This window comes from Oryza glaberrima, chromosome 5 (assembly GCF_000147395.1).
Source record: "Oryza glaberrima chromosome 5, OglaRS2, whole genome shotgun sequence".
Classification (NCBI taxonomy): domain Eukaryota; kingdom Viridiplantae; phylum Streptophyta; class Magnoliopsida; order Poales; family Poaceae; genus Oryza; species Oryza glaberrima.
In genome coordinates this window covers 17,307,468-17,322,511 of record NC_068330.1, presented here as the reverse complement: position 1 = coordinate 17,322,511, position 15,044 = coordinate 17,307,468, and the positions used below count along the sequence as shown (strand labels likewise).

The window sequence follows — 15,044 nt, the reverse complement described above, 5'->3', positions numbered from 1 at the left end:
CCGCGACGGCGCCCCGCGAGAGTTTTATAAATATAGCAGCGAGCCCGGATAATTGTAGGGGTTCGCGGCGCTGTTGCTGGCTGACCCCACCAAACTTAGCGAGGGGGAAGGGAGAACGGGGGTGAACAGCGCGACGGACGACGGTTAGCGAGCGAGCGACGACGCAACGGAAGAGGAAAAGGAGGAGGGCACGGCGGCGCACGGGAGGGAGGAAAGAAGAGGAGGACGACGACGCGCGCGCGCGCGCGCCAATCCGGAGGCGCCACCACCGGTTCGTCGTCCCTCCCCCCTCCTTCCTCCTGTTCCTCTTCTTGTGAGGCCGCCAGGAAGAGGGATAGGAGAGGAGGCGGAGGCGGCGCGACCTGACCCGTCGCGCGCCAGCAGCGGTTGCGACGGCGTCGGCGGCGTGGTTGTGTAGATAGATTGGTTTGGTTTGGTTGCCCGGGAAGAGAGAGAGAGAAGAGAGAGGGGATGGCGAGGTTCATCCTGAGCCTGCTGGAGCTCGGCGTCAGCGCGACGGTGCACCTGCTCTTCGGGCTCTACGTCTTCAGCACGGCCGTCGCGGCGGACATCTCGCAGGCGGCGGCGGCCTCGGGGTGCCTGCTGCTGCGCCGCCCGGCGGCGCCGGGGCTCGTCAACGTCGCCGCGGCCGGGGAGGAGGAGGAGCGGAGGGGCGCCGCGCCCGTCGTGCTCGACGGCTCGCCTCCGCCCATCGTCCTCGTCCACGGCATCTTCGGCTTCGGGAAAGGGGTACGTATGCCCGCCGTGGCTTTCTCGTGGGTTGGGTGCTCGGTGAAATGCCGCAGAGCCGTTCGTCGTTCTTACTATGCCTTGTTTCCCCGTGTGCAGAGGCTCGGCGGGCTCTCCTACTTCGCCGGCGCCGAGAAGAAGGACGACCGCGTGCTCGTGCCGGATTTGGGGTCCCTCACCAGCATCCATGACAGGTGGGTGGGTTGGAAAAGTGGCAAAATTCTTCGAACACAATACAGGCATAGAATACTTCCATTTGGTGGATGCCCATTTCTTTAATTTTCCTCCTCCAGCTACCTTGAAATTTCTGCTTATGATTTGGTATCTCTCGGTAGTCGTGAAAAAAATATTATCCTTTTGGATTAGTATTATTGGGTTGGCGTTTGATTGTTGGGGAATCTGATGGTTCTTGGCGTTGCAGGGCGCGCGAGCTGTTCTACTACCTCAAAGGAGGGCAGGTGGATTATGGCGAGGAGCACAGCAAGGTTTTCGGGCACACGCGGTTCGGGAGGACGTATGACACAGGTAGTAGAGGATTTCGACGAACTGTATCATCGCTATGATATTGTGGAAATTCTGATATGTGTTGTTAGAGCAAGTTTAATAGTATAGCCTACTATTAGCTCCAATTTATCTATAGTCAATCTAATAGCCAATTTATACAATAGTTGCTTACTATACTACTAATATATGGTCCCACCTATCATATACACATTGCGTCTTGGAGTCCGTACTGCAGCTGGCTAGATCTGTAGCCTGCTGCTCTTCTCTCTCATCTTTTATCTCATTAAAATATGTTTACAGCTGGCTAATAGCCTGCTATTGTACCTGCTCTTAGCTAACTGTGATTGCAATTGGGCTCCCCAGGACATTACCCGGTCTGGGACGAGCAAAACCCGGTGCATTTTGTCGGGCACTCGGCCGGCGTGCAGGTTGTGAGGGTGCTGCATCAGATGCTTGCCGACAAGGTAAACAAGAATTCAGAGCCTTTTTGTTTCTTGGTGGTATAATGCTCACGCTTATCATGTGCTTTGAAAGGAACGGTTCTTGTGATGAGTGCATGCCTAATGTACCCAAATTAGGATCACTGCTTTTGCATGAAGTTTTAGTTAATTAGAACATCTGTTAAAATCGATTGTATAAAATGGCCCGAAAATCTGTTTTTAATATGGACAACATTCTTTTCTGAATTTCCTTTTTTTTCATTTACTTAATGTGGTTTGCCACAGCACTTCTGCAACTAAATTGAACACCTGGAGTATGTTCGAATGCATACCGCTTTATTTGGCTTTATTCATGTGGCATGCTGACCTTGCTTGCTGCATGCTGTGCCGGCAGATTGTTGGCATGCTATTGCGTTACAGGAAATGAGAGCTTTAACATGTGTTGATACTTATTTCAGGCTTTCCCTGGACATGATACTTCTGAAGACTGGGTTCTTAGCCTTACTTCCTTGTCGGGTGCACTTAATGGAACCACTAGAACTTACTATGATGGCATGCTGTAAGTGTTGTCTGAAGTTTACAATGATTTAAAAGGTTACATCTTTTTGTGTCTCCTCACATTTTCATCATGTTTCATTTCCCTACTACTTTCAGGGCTGAAGACGGAAGATCCATGAAATCAATCTGTCTTCTTCAGCTCTGCCGGATTGGAGTTATCGTCTATGATTGGCTAGACATTCCTTGGCTGAAGAATTACTACAATTTTGGTTTTGACCACTTTGAGATGTCATGGAGGAAAGTGGGCCTCTCAGGTCTAATTGATCTGTTGCTGGGGCACACTGGCCCATTTGCCTCAGGAGATTGGATTCTGCCTGATCTTACGATTCAAGGATCTCTAAAACTTAACTCTACATTGAGGACCTTCCCAAATACATTCTACTTCAGTTATGCTACGAAGAGAACAAGAAAGCTTTTTGGAATTACAGTGCCTTCAAGCGTCCTTGGAATTCACCCCATGCTCTTCCTCCGAGTCCTCCAAATGTGTATGTGGAGGCACCCTCAAAATGCACCTCTACCTTACAAAGGATACAGGTGAATCCTCTGCTCCAAGCCAAATTAACTGACAACACTGCTTACAGTTCTTATTTCCTTGAGTACAACCTTTCAGCTCATTATTTGGTTCATGTTCTTATTACTTGTTGGTATGTTTTGTTGATGGTTCTTAGGGATGAAGATTGGGAAGATAATGATGGGGCTTTGAACACAATCTCCATGACGCACCCTCGCATTCCTACAGAGCATCCAAACCGTTTGGTAGTGGATGATTCTGATTGCCATCCTTTGCAGCCTGGGATATGGTTAGTGCTGCGTTCAGAATCTTATTTTAATTTGCTTTTGGAAACAACTGTTTTAACTTAGCATTAAAATAAAACATGTTGTTTCATGCACTCATTTTCTCAAAATACTAAGCAAAATTGGTACTACATTCAAGTTGAAGATTGACTAAGGCACCAAACAGAGAGTCACAGATGTTTTCTTTGCTTCTTAACATAAAAACAAATGTTTTCTTACATGATTGCTCCATTGTTTTTTACAGGTATTACAAGATAATTGAGGCTGATCACATTCTTTTCATTGTAAATCGTGAAAGAGCCGGAGTGCAGTTTGATTTGCTGTATGATGGCATTTTCCAACGGTGCAGAAAGCACGCATTTAGGAGGAGCCCCCCTACTGTACCAAATGAATCGAGTCAAAGTCAATAGCAGACTACACCAAAAATGAAATCTATCTAGAAAGTAGAATGGAAGGAAAAAAAGGAATCACGACGGTTTTTCTGCTTCTCTTTCGCCCCCGGCAACCATGTAGATGTAAACAACATTGTAAACTGTAAATTACATTATTCATGTGACTATGTGAGGAGCATTGCATACATACCTCTCTGATTCCTGGGAGTGAGTGAAGTTCAAGCTAACAGTTTGGCCCTGAAAAAAGTTCAAGCTAACAGTTTGGCCCTGAAAATTTTCACCCGTTAGGAAATACGGCTGCTACGTAGGGTTTCACAAACCATCGGGACCGGGGTTACCGCGGCAAACCGTACGAAACCGTATAAAATTTATTAAAATTTCAAATTATTTTTTAAATTTATTTGAGTTACTGTGTTTTTTTTTTACCATACCCCGCGGTAACCGTGCGGTTTGGTGAACATGCTGCTACGTGCCTACTTTTACTATTTCTGTCCTTACAGAACGAAGGAAAATTGGCATAAATTTTGCCTGCCAGCGTTGATACTCCTTATAATTAGGGAGATTGTAGGTCAACATCAGCACTTGTCTGTGACTGAAGTGTTATTCAGATTAACTCTGAGTTATGGTTTGTACATAAAGATGGTTGAGTCAATGGAACGATTTGTGTTTTTTAATTTCTTTTTGGTGAAAAGAAGCGATTTATGGTTGTATCTCCTTTTGCGGGAACCTATAATTGCATTTTGGTATACAGAATCTCCTAGACAGCCAGCTGTACCTAATACTGGAGTACTATAGATGACTGCTGTGTTGTCGCGTATGATTACACCAACTGCTTCCTTTTGTTGCAAGTCTCTTGTGATCATGTGTACGGTAAAGTTCTCCATAATTAGGTTTGTCGTCCGCCGGCAACGTTAATATGCACTTCAAAGTTGTTGTGATTTCCTAGCGCGAACAGTGTGCATCATCTTACATCGGTTTCTCCTACGGTTGCACCCCTAGGAGTTTCAAGTGCATATTTTCATGGTGTGTCAAGGGCGTGGCCAATGGGCGATCACCCCTATACGCTTCTCCTCTCCCCCTTCCTCCTCCCCTTCTTCTCTTTCTACTACACCATAAATTTTTTTCTTTTAAAAAAACAAAGTTGAAAAAAAATTATGTATAAAAATACTATATATAAAAATATTTGAATTCAAATTCAAATTTAAAATGGGTAGGTAAACTTTTGACTTATAAATTTTGGGTCTATAAACTAATATTTGAATTCAAATTTAAATTTGAAATGGGTATGTAAACTTTTGACATATAAACTTTGGGTCTATAAACTTTAGGTGTATAGAAATACTATATATAAAAAAATTTTGAATTCAAATTCAAATTTGAATTGGATATATAAACTTTTGATTTATAGGGCCTGTTCACTTTGATAAAAAAAAAAAACCTTACCAAATTTTAGCAGCTTGCCAAAATTTTGGCAGGATTTCTTATATAGTTACCAAAATTTGACAGCAAACTAAATGTAGCCACTTTTTTTAAGTAACTTTACCAAAATTTGGTAAGGTTGAAAATGGCATCAAAGTGAACAGGCCATAAACTTTGTGTCTCTAAACTTTAGATGTGTAAACTTGAGATGTATAAACTTTAGGTGCATAAATTTACTAAATAAAAAAGTAATGCGGTAAAAAAAAAAGAAAACCATATGAAGCAAGGGGGTGGGGGAGGGGGGGGGGGCGGCGATCGATCGTGTTGGTGAATATCTATGATCCCGATTACGCCAATATCCCTTTGTAATTTTTTGCATTTCAAAATAATGCTACCATTGTGACAACATGAAATTTGGATAACTATTTGTAAAACAAACTATAATGATAACAGATTTTCCCTCATAACATATTTACGTTTCTACTTTAACTTCAAAAATAGGACAATCCATCAACCACAAACTAACCCTATCCTGATCGAAATATGCACGCTATAGGACAATACATCAACCACACACTAACCCTTATCCTAATCGTCTCGTCTGGGTTAGCTGCAACCAGGCTTAATTTATTTGCATCATTATTCCTAAAAAAAATGCTCCTAATTTGACAAGGGAGTTATGGCCACTACTCAAATTTGACAAGGGAGCTTTCCCACTACTCACTGAAGATCTGAAGCCGCTCATGACTGTTTGATGTTTGTCAGCTACTGAAGAAGAGGCATTAGCGCGAGAGACTACAAGCTAGACTGCTTCACTGCTTTAGAAGGAAATAGTACAGCACAACAACATACTATCCGATATGCCTTAATTAGCTTGACTGCTGCAGAATGTGAAAGCCTTTTAAGGCTCTCAATGTTTGTCAGGCACTTTAGACAATGGATTTGACTAGATAATCGGGTCCAGCTATCAGTTATCTAATTGTAAGAGACAATGGATAGTTGTATGTAGATCATGAAAAATTCCAATCACTGTCTTTGAACCATTACATCTATTACATTTGGTGTGTACCTGGAAGTTCAGGTCTTCAGGCAACTATATGCTCATACTTTTTGCCAAAAAAAGCTGCAAAAATTTGCATTTATGCCTGTGGGTCCTCTTACAAATATTTGAACATCGGATGCACAAGCTAAGCCTCAAATTAGAAAGGTACATGCATATGATACAGGGGAAAAGCAACAGGAAGGTTAATCTAATCTAGCTTCAACTATGATGAGTAGTTCCTAGACAAGTACCTCTTTACTGGCGCGGCAAGCACCCCTACTCTGTGTGGGTGGAAAAGGACAACACAAGCTGCAAAACATACCACAGCACCAATTACCACAGTGGTGGCAAGACGCATTCTCATGGCACCACCTGGAAAAGCGCCAATGGAGGCAGCGTTAAGCCATCTAGCACTAGTCTCAGGGTGACAGCATTGCCTGTGTGGGAGAGCTTTAGTCACTAGAGGCATATTTTCCTCCTCTCCAGAAGCTGCATTGGTTGAGTGCAAATCATGTTCTCCACTGGTTCCAGTACTCTACAGAAAGGTTCCAAACACTTCAGTAGTCTGCCAGACATAAGGAGACAAAAGTATGCGATACAAAAAGAAAACAAATAAAGTGTAAATGCAACACTAATGTTGTTATGTCGTTTTAACACTTCATAAAGCCAGGGTCCCTCCCATACAACTCCCAGGATTCAATCAACAGTGAAAAAAAGCTAATCCGAACTCAAAAGTAATCAGGATTAAGATCTTGAATCAAACGAGAGATGCTAACGATCGGATGAATTGTGGATACATACTAATAAATTATGGCGAAAAGTAGTGCTATACATACTAATAAATTCTTACTAACAAAGTTCTCGACATTTCAATTTAATTAGTTGGAAGTTATAAAATCAAGATTCAATAATAGCGTGCCACATCAGGGTTTGTAAAAAAAATGTAACGAATTATTTATTTGTAGTATAGCTTTTTCCTTTACCAGATTTTTTTTGCAAGGTCCATTACCAAATATGAACCAGTAGAAAAAGAAACTTCACAATAAAAAGGGCATATAATAACTAATAACTCTAGCAAACAAAAACTCAGAGACATACATATTTTGTACACGGACTTGCATGTGTGGAATGCCAGTTTCAAGCCAAATATCATCCTGACAACTTTTTTACTAGAGCATGAAGCTAGGTTTTCTAGTTCTATTAATTTATATATGTCAATTAGAAAAGGCTGAGAGCAATATGAAGAATAGTGTCACTTTCATTGTCATTGATAATTAGCGTGTAACACGATCACTTACTTCAGCAAGTGGCACAGAAATGCCCAACTTTGGCTGGTTTGGAGCATAATCACCTGCCCATCTTGTATCAACCTGTCTCTGCTTGTCATATTTAGGTCTATTATCAACAATGTTTCGAGCTTCGCTTACATACCCAAGAAATTCTGTTACATGATTTTCCAGTCTACCCTTTTCCAAGTTAGAAAGAAGCTCTGACCCTATGATGTTGTCCAACGAGTTCACTATTATTTCCAGAACATTGATAAAATCGTTCTGTATCAGGAATTTCATCATGCATATCCATCTCTGGATATTTGCTAAACTCAGTAGGTTTTGAAATTCATCTATGGATGGCTTCCTTATTAGCCATCCAATGTCGATGAGGAATCCCAACATTGCAGTCTGTCGAAGTCCTCGAAGCTCACAAGGATCAGAACTTATGTCCGAAGAACCACACAGAGCATCATGTATCTGCTCTAGTTCAGAACATAAATGCTTGCTACCAACAAGGATAGGAACAAAATTTGATAGCCCAAACATGTTTTCCACCTGCAAAATAAAATCATAGAACTGCGGTCATCATATAGAACTACAGAAATGTCAAAGGGTGACAACTTGATTTCAAAAATAAGTGTGGTCTGTCAACTATTTGGTCATATTTTGAAAATATTTTTTGTCCTTTTTGCACGAACACCTTTTTTGGCTAATTGCATACAAATCATATGTTTGCAGAACATTTGGCAAGTTCACATTCTACATTACAGTGCACAGAGCAAATGATTGCTTATGTGCATTGATTGTTCATTCTAGATTCTACTAAAATAACACACTATTTCAGATGGTTCACACCTAAGCTGCCTAAAAAGATCTCAATCAATTTTGTGAAGTGGCCAAGAACCAATACTGTACAGAGCATTACACAAACTTAAGCACACTAATCACTACGTGCCCTAGACAATAGAAAGCATTGAAGCCAATTGTGTGCAGGCTAAATTGGTGTCAATAGAGAAAAAAAAGGTGTAAATTAACATGCAGACCCTGAAAGAGAATTTTACCGGTTTAGTCAAAGGTAACAGATACTTACTTCCACAAATGCGGGTCCATGAGTATCCAGCTTTGATGTGGTAATATTTATCCGGAATATTTCATGTTGAGAATCATGTATATGTTCCCCACTTCCAATACAATCAAAGGTCTCATGTGACAGTATACGGCGACAATCATGCTTCAAGTACAGTCCATCAAATGACACAAGTGACCTGCCATGATTACAAATATTCAGAGGTACTCAAAACACCTGTAAGGCATTCAAAACACCTAGCAAGAGCATAGACAGCTGCCGGCTAAGAAAGAACTTGTCTACAAGAACAAGGTTATAGACTATGGGGATGTTGGGAAGAGATTGTCGCAACTGCAGCATAATCTGTGCTGCTTGTACTGTAGCTGCAGCCACAGCCATTGTTGCAACTGCAGCATAATCCACACAAGCGAGAGATCTCTGTGTGGATTCAATTTCTGGATACTTACACAAATACCCATGAACCATGGCTGTCATGGCGCAATTAAGTTATAAATGGGAAAAATACAAGAGTAAAGTCTATCACCGGTCCCTAAACTTGTAACGTTGTGTCATCACGGTCCCTAAACTCACAAATCGACTGTTCAGGTCCTCAAACTTGTTCGACTGTGTCATCCCGGTCCCTAAACTTACAGATCACTCGTATAGGTCCTCAAACTTGTTCACTTGTGTCACTCCGGTCCCTAAACAGGACGGTCTAAAAAACTTTACATCAAAAAATAATTCATAACTTTTTCATGTGAACTCTAATGAAGACAAACTTTATATGAAAATTGTAGCCCTCGACGCGACCTACAACTTTGTAGTTGAAAATTTTTTGAATTAAAACTGTTTAGTGTCCCAAAATATTGTTGCATGTTTATAGATTTTGAAATTTTAATTTTAAAATTACATTTTGGGACAAAAAGTGACTTAAAATAAAAAAAATCAACTACAAAGTTGTAGATCACGAAATCAACTACAAAGTTGTAGATCGCGTCGAGGGCTACAAGTTTGATATAAAGTTTGTCTTCATTAGAGTTCACATGAAAAAGTTATGAATTATTTTTAAATATAAAGTCTTTAGACCATCCTATTTGACCAAGATGATATTCAAATCCAAGTTTAGGGACCGGGATGACACAACTGAACAAGTTGGAGAGGACCTAAACAAGTGATCTGCAAGTTTAGGGACCGATATGACACAGTCGAACAAGTTTGAGGACCTGAACGATCGATTTGCGAGTTTAGGGACCGGAATGACACAACGGTACAAGTTTAGGGACCAGTGATGGACTTTACTCAAAATACAATCCATAAAATAGAAGTTAACACACAAAGTATGACCATACTAAAATCTTCCTGATCCACTAATGCGGTTTCATGTTATCATTGGTTAGCCACTACTTCTATTTCATGCAGTAACCACTGATGCCTAGCAAGTTTATGCATGGAACATGATCAAAAAATGAAATAAATTGCGTACTGGATATCACATTGCACTCATATTCATTTAGTTATTTCTCCAAGCTGAGGGAATAGGCAAAAATACGATTGTAGCCATCACTGAGAGAGTTACAACGCAACCAAGGGCATCTAAAGAATGGTTTTAATCATCCTTTCCCCCTCCCCACTTGCTTGTATTGTTAAAAACATCAAAATCAAGCATGCACAGATAGACAAATAAAGAACACCTCCTGAATCAACACCTTTCCAAAAATTCACTACTCCCCCCTCTATAGTAAGAAACTATTGTCACCATGGGCAACCTTTTTTATTCATATTAGCTTCTATAAAATATTTGCAATAAAATTTAATGGTTGAACTCCATTTCATAGACAATGGAAAGGTGGCATCAAGGTTCTGTTCGAATTTCAATGAACTCTCATTGAGAAGAGGATGGCACTCAGAGTGGGGCAATTTTCTGGTTTTCTTCATTCACAAACTCAAAAGCCATATCCTCCCAAAGAGGATTGGATACATATTTATAGCTGCTTGTAGCAGCCATGCTAGGGCAAGTGGGTGCTGTCCTAGAGCATCCCAACAAACTGTCCTAGAGCATCTCAACAAACTGCTGTCCTAGCTGTCCTAGAGCATCCAAACTGAAAGTAGAGATGCTGTCCTAGAGCTAAAAAGCAAGAAAAAGCACCACAAGACCAAGACCAAGACTTATTCCTACAGGATCTGCGTTGAGATATAGTATCTCTCAGGTAATGATATGAATATATCACCATAGCTAAACTGAACATAATGTATCCTGACAGAAGAATAACCAGCAGAAACAGGTAGAAGGTACAAGGAACTTGTCATACCTGAATTTAGGCTGATCAAGAGAACTTCCACAAAGAATAAGATCGATGGGCTTTCCTGCTTCAAACCATGATGGATGAACATAGTGAATCCTCGGGGACTGTACCTCTAATCTGGTACTGGTCAATGTTGCACCATCTGAAGTACAGCAGTTAATATTCTCAATCAGGTAAGGTAATTATCTCATAAAAACAAAAGATATAATAAGCTAGCAATTAAATGATACAAGTTCAAAATTATGCATCGAATTTAGCGTATGCAACTAATATTGATTTTGCAAGTGATACTGAAACTGCAGATAGTAATTGTAGTAGTGAGGCTATGATTGGTATCAATCTACTGTATAGTGTCTCTTATGCAGGAACAATGCAGCTTAAGTACAAATATATGATGTATAAACAAGAAGGTTATGTTGTTATCACGTCATGGAAAAACAGGTCATGTGGTACACACCTTTCAATACTTGAAGTATCATATTATTGACATGGATAAAGAAGGCCCCTTTACCCAACAGGAGACTATTTGGAGCATTTACCAAGCTTTTGACAAGATTTCCTGTGTCTTCGGATAACTGTAAAGAAATGCAGATATAAATGCTATCTTGTAAAAGAAAAAAATAGTATTATTGACTTCCATACAACAAGTCCATTCAGTTCACTTTGTGGGAAATTCTAATTACACTTTACATGCCACAAGTGGGCACTCATTACACTCCACAACTATGTAATTGTTCATAAGTGGTAAAAATACATTTGCATACCATAGAGATATATATTTTGAACTGGATGTGGTATAAAAATTAGCAGCTCAAAATTGTTTGAACTGTAAAACATGGACATGGAATTGAAAGACCAATATTTGGTAGGTCTTCATTTGGATGCATCCAAAAAAATGTCCTCCTTTGGACTAAGTAATGATTTGGCATTTTAGTACAAGCATCCATACCTTGTCCCACATATGTTGTGGCATTGCAACAAATACAGTTAAAATTGTACAACCAGGACGAATATAGCCCTCCAGTTCAACAGGCATGCTAGAAAGCCACTCAAATATCTGCATATTTTACGTATGGCATTGAGTTCAGAACAATCTTTTGGGCATGAAAACAGCGTGCTATTGAGAAACTTAGAGCCTGGTTATATACTTGGTGGCGTAAGCGTCGAGGAAATTCAGCAGGATTCCAATCGTACAACTTGAATGATACACGTCCTGTGGGACACTACAATGGATGATACAACATTACTAATAACCTTTAGAGAGAGCAAGAACAGAAAATAATTATATATTACAGAATAATATGTACACAAGGAGAAGCGCTTACCGAGGATGAGTAAGTACTCTTTGTGTCATGCACAGGAGAATTGGTAAGTTTGGTGTTTTCCTGTTTAGTGCCAAGGCAGGCTTCAACAGAAGCAGCGAAAGTCACTAAGCTTTTACTTTGGTCGATTTGCAAACTGGGTTGTGCACATGTTGGAGAACTAAGCACATCATCGGAACCCACAGGTGTTTCCCTGTCCAAAACCTTATTGCTCAGAACAGTCTCAAGCGTCTCACTGGTAGTGACATCTATGTTCTCTGTTAAAGAAATGATTGGTTAACAAATATGTTCCAGACTAGACAGCAGAGAACTTCCAGCATGTCTGGAGAAAATGCATAGACAACAGAAGTAAACAGGCTCATCTTGTTAAGAGTCAATTATGTATCTGGATCAGATCAAGGGTTTGCTCGGTTGAGTAGGTATCACAAACAGAGAACTCATGATCCCAAATATTCCATGAAACCTTGCCAATGAAGTTATATCAAAACAATGAATGCCATATTTGCTAGGCAAAAAAAATATCCAGAGCACCTCTTTCGTAAAATGCTCTGGAAACAGCCAAGTCAAATTTACCACTCATAGTTGGTCTAAATACATCACTAAAACCTTTTGTGTTCAACTTCAAATAGAAAAACTTATAACAGAGCAAACATATTAAAAAATAAAGGCGGTTTTCTTTGAAATATCTACCTTCTCTTAGTTCACCATCACCACTACCATCTGCTGAAAAATCCAACTGGTCATCTATATCTTTCTCCAATATGCCTTTGGAATCAGGTTTTCTTCGTCTTCTTTTGTTGTGCCGCTCCAATTTCCTTCTACAACTCCTTTTATCTTCATCGAAATCTAGTAATATATGAAACCTGCAGCAGAAATATATTAAGAGAGAGAGAATAGTGTTAGCACACAAAAATTAAACTGCTAGTAGAAAAACAATATATACAGCCAGGAGCCCAGGACAGCTGTTAGATCGCCACAACCATAGTCAACAACAAAGAGGTTTAGGTTAGTACCTCGAGCTAGGCAAAGAATTTTGAACAATTGCAAAGTAATGTTTCAAAAATATATCAAGTGGCCAACAGGTTGTGGACAGATGCACAAGGACAGAGGTACTTCCATGCTTGCAGTTTGTTTGATCAGTGACCTTACGTCATGTCAAAAACATACAAGAAAATTTATGCATTAAAGCAGGATGTTCCTTAGTTTATGAGATTAATCAAACTTTAAATATGAATTTGATTTGGAAATAAAAGACTTAGCTTTATTGCAAATGAGCTTGGCATGCAATTTTTAGAAAGTTTAGCGACCATCCATCAGTAACAAACTGATTCTGCATGGAAATGGAACTAGTGTAAATTTATATGTTAGCTCCAACCAATCATAAGGCTCCACCTGAATATTTTGACCCCCCACCCCCCAGAAAAAAACCAGTTAAGCAACCCGTAATTGGTACCTCAAGAAAAAGTACAAAATAGAAAACCCATCTTCTCAATTGAACAAAACTATATTAATACAGTCATACAGCAAATTATGTACACCACATAATATAGCCTAGCAGAGGAAACGAAAAATTCTAAGAAAATGTAAAGTTGGTAGATTTCAATATAGTTAAAACTACAAAGCAATGTTATCTGATCGTCTGATCGACCCTGATCGCCAAGGCACCGATCAGGTCAATCAGGCCAATTAATCGAGGCTAATCGATAATGTATATATAGTGCATAGTATAAGCAATCATAAAGGAAATATTTGATGGTTAGATGGTTGCTTACTTGTTAGTTTTTATTTGTGACAGCTTCTAGGGGACTAAACCGGTAAACCCTATGGGAATGGGCCGGCACAATACTGCTGAGGCCCAACTTCGCATGCAGCCCAAAACTCCTACTGAAATTAATTGTTACCTAGCATAATCGGATGATGAATCGCTGATTTATCATCAGATTCTGATTGAGCTGATTGAGTTAATGTCCCTGATCAGAAGTCAGAGGACCGGTCAGGATGATTGATCGCGGTTAATTGGACGATCAGATACCATTGCTACAAAGACATGTTGAGAACAGTCCAATCCTAAAGAACCATTCTCAGAATAAATTAATTAAATGAATCGTCATGCATAATTTGAGCAAACACTCCACTTAGACTCTCGAGTGTGTAAATGTTTTTTTTCTATGAAATGACCAAATATCATATCCAACAGCCACTATATTCTAGAAAAGGTATAATGCATTAAACACCAAATCATATAGCAACAATGATTGTATAAGTGTTAAAGCACTTAATTATCCCTCCTACTGCTACTGATCCCAATGGATCTTCCACAAGTTCATAAAGCAGCCTGGAATGAGGAAATGGAGCCTTACTTGCCACACTGCTGGCAATAGCGCTTCTGGACACCATCAAGCATGACAGCGGCGGCGTGCGCGCAGCGCAAACACACCCTGTGCCGGCGGTGGTATCCCTTCAGCTCACGTATGTCCGCCTCACAACCAGGCACCTGGCACTTCATCTCGGCCGGTGTCCCACGGCTAGCCCCTCCACCACTTCCGCCGACTGCCGCACCACTACCACGGCCGGCACCCTTCGGCTTCTTCCGCGCCCCTGCCAGCAACTCTGTGGCCACGTCCTCGACCTCCAAGGCGGCCGCCATCTCGTCAATCTCGGGGCACGCGCACGGCACCCTCCCGGCGAGGTAGTTCGGGCAAACCAGCCGCGGGTCGCGCTTCCTCACGCGCCGCTTGCTTCCCTCCGCCTGCATAGACGACGGCAGCGACGCCGGCCCCGCGGCCTCCGCCTCCGCCTCCGCCGGCTGCGGCGACGGAGCAGGGGGGAGCAGCGCCGCCTCGGCGGGATCGGCCTCGATCCCAATCGAATCGTCCCCCCACGGGAGGACCAGCGAGTCGTCGTCATGGACGGCGAAGTCGAGGAGGTTCCCCCAGTCCCAGACGGGCTCGCCGGCATCCACCCCACCTCCGCCGCCGCCGCCGCCGGGGGCGTCCATCCCCGGTGGGCCACCCCCAAAACCCTAACCCTAACCCCCCCACCCGCCCGCGGCGCCGCCGATCGGCTCTCCGGCGATGCGGGATTCCCTCACGAATTCTCGGAGCGCCTAGGCGTGTACGCGAGCGAATGAATCAGTCTTCTCGTCTCGTGTCGTGTGGTGGTGGGCGAGGGAGGAGAGAGAG

At 41.6% G+C, this 15,044-nt stretch overlaps 2 protein-coding genes across 2 annotated transcripts; one reads left to right on the top strand and one right to left on the bottom strand.

Moving 5' to 3' along the window:
* Positions 1–3,624, top strand: LOC127774789 (uncharacterized). Its single transcript, XM_052301081.1, has 8 exons — positions 1–750; positions 850–944; positions 1,172–1,275; positions 1,618–1,718; positions 2,153–2,253; positions 2,349–2,786; positions 2,921–3,052; positions 3,292–3,624. The coding sequence occupies exons 1-8, from the start codon at positions 472–474 to the stop codon at positions 3,455–3,457; spliced, it is 1,416 nt and encodes a 471-aa protein (XP_052157041.1). The 5' UTR covers positions 1–471; the 3' UTR covers positions 3,458–3,624.
* Positions 3,625–5,857: 2,233 nt separating this feature from the next.
* LOC127773523 (squamosa promoter-binding-like protein 9) lies at positions 5,858–15,044 on the bottom strand. The gene is made up of 10 exons (XM_052299604.1): positions 14,223–15,044; positions 12,553–12,725; positions 11,866–12,119; positions 11,689–11,763; positions 11,490–11,597; positions 10,998–11,115; positions 10,547–10,682; positions 8,262–8,436; positions 7,199–7,726; positions 5,858–6,435 (listed from the first exon to the last, which is right to left on the bottom strand). Exons 1-10 carry the CDS (start codon positions 14,858–14,860, stop codon positions 6,124–6,126), a joined length of 2,517 nt encoding a protein of 838 aa, XP_052155564.1. The 5' UTR covers positions 14,861–15,044; the 3' UTR covers positions 5,858–6,123.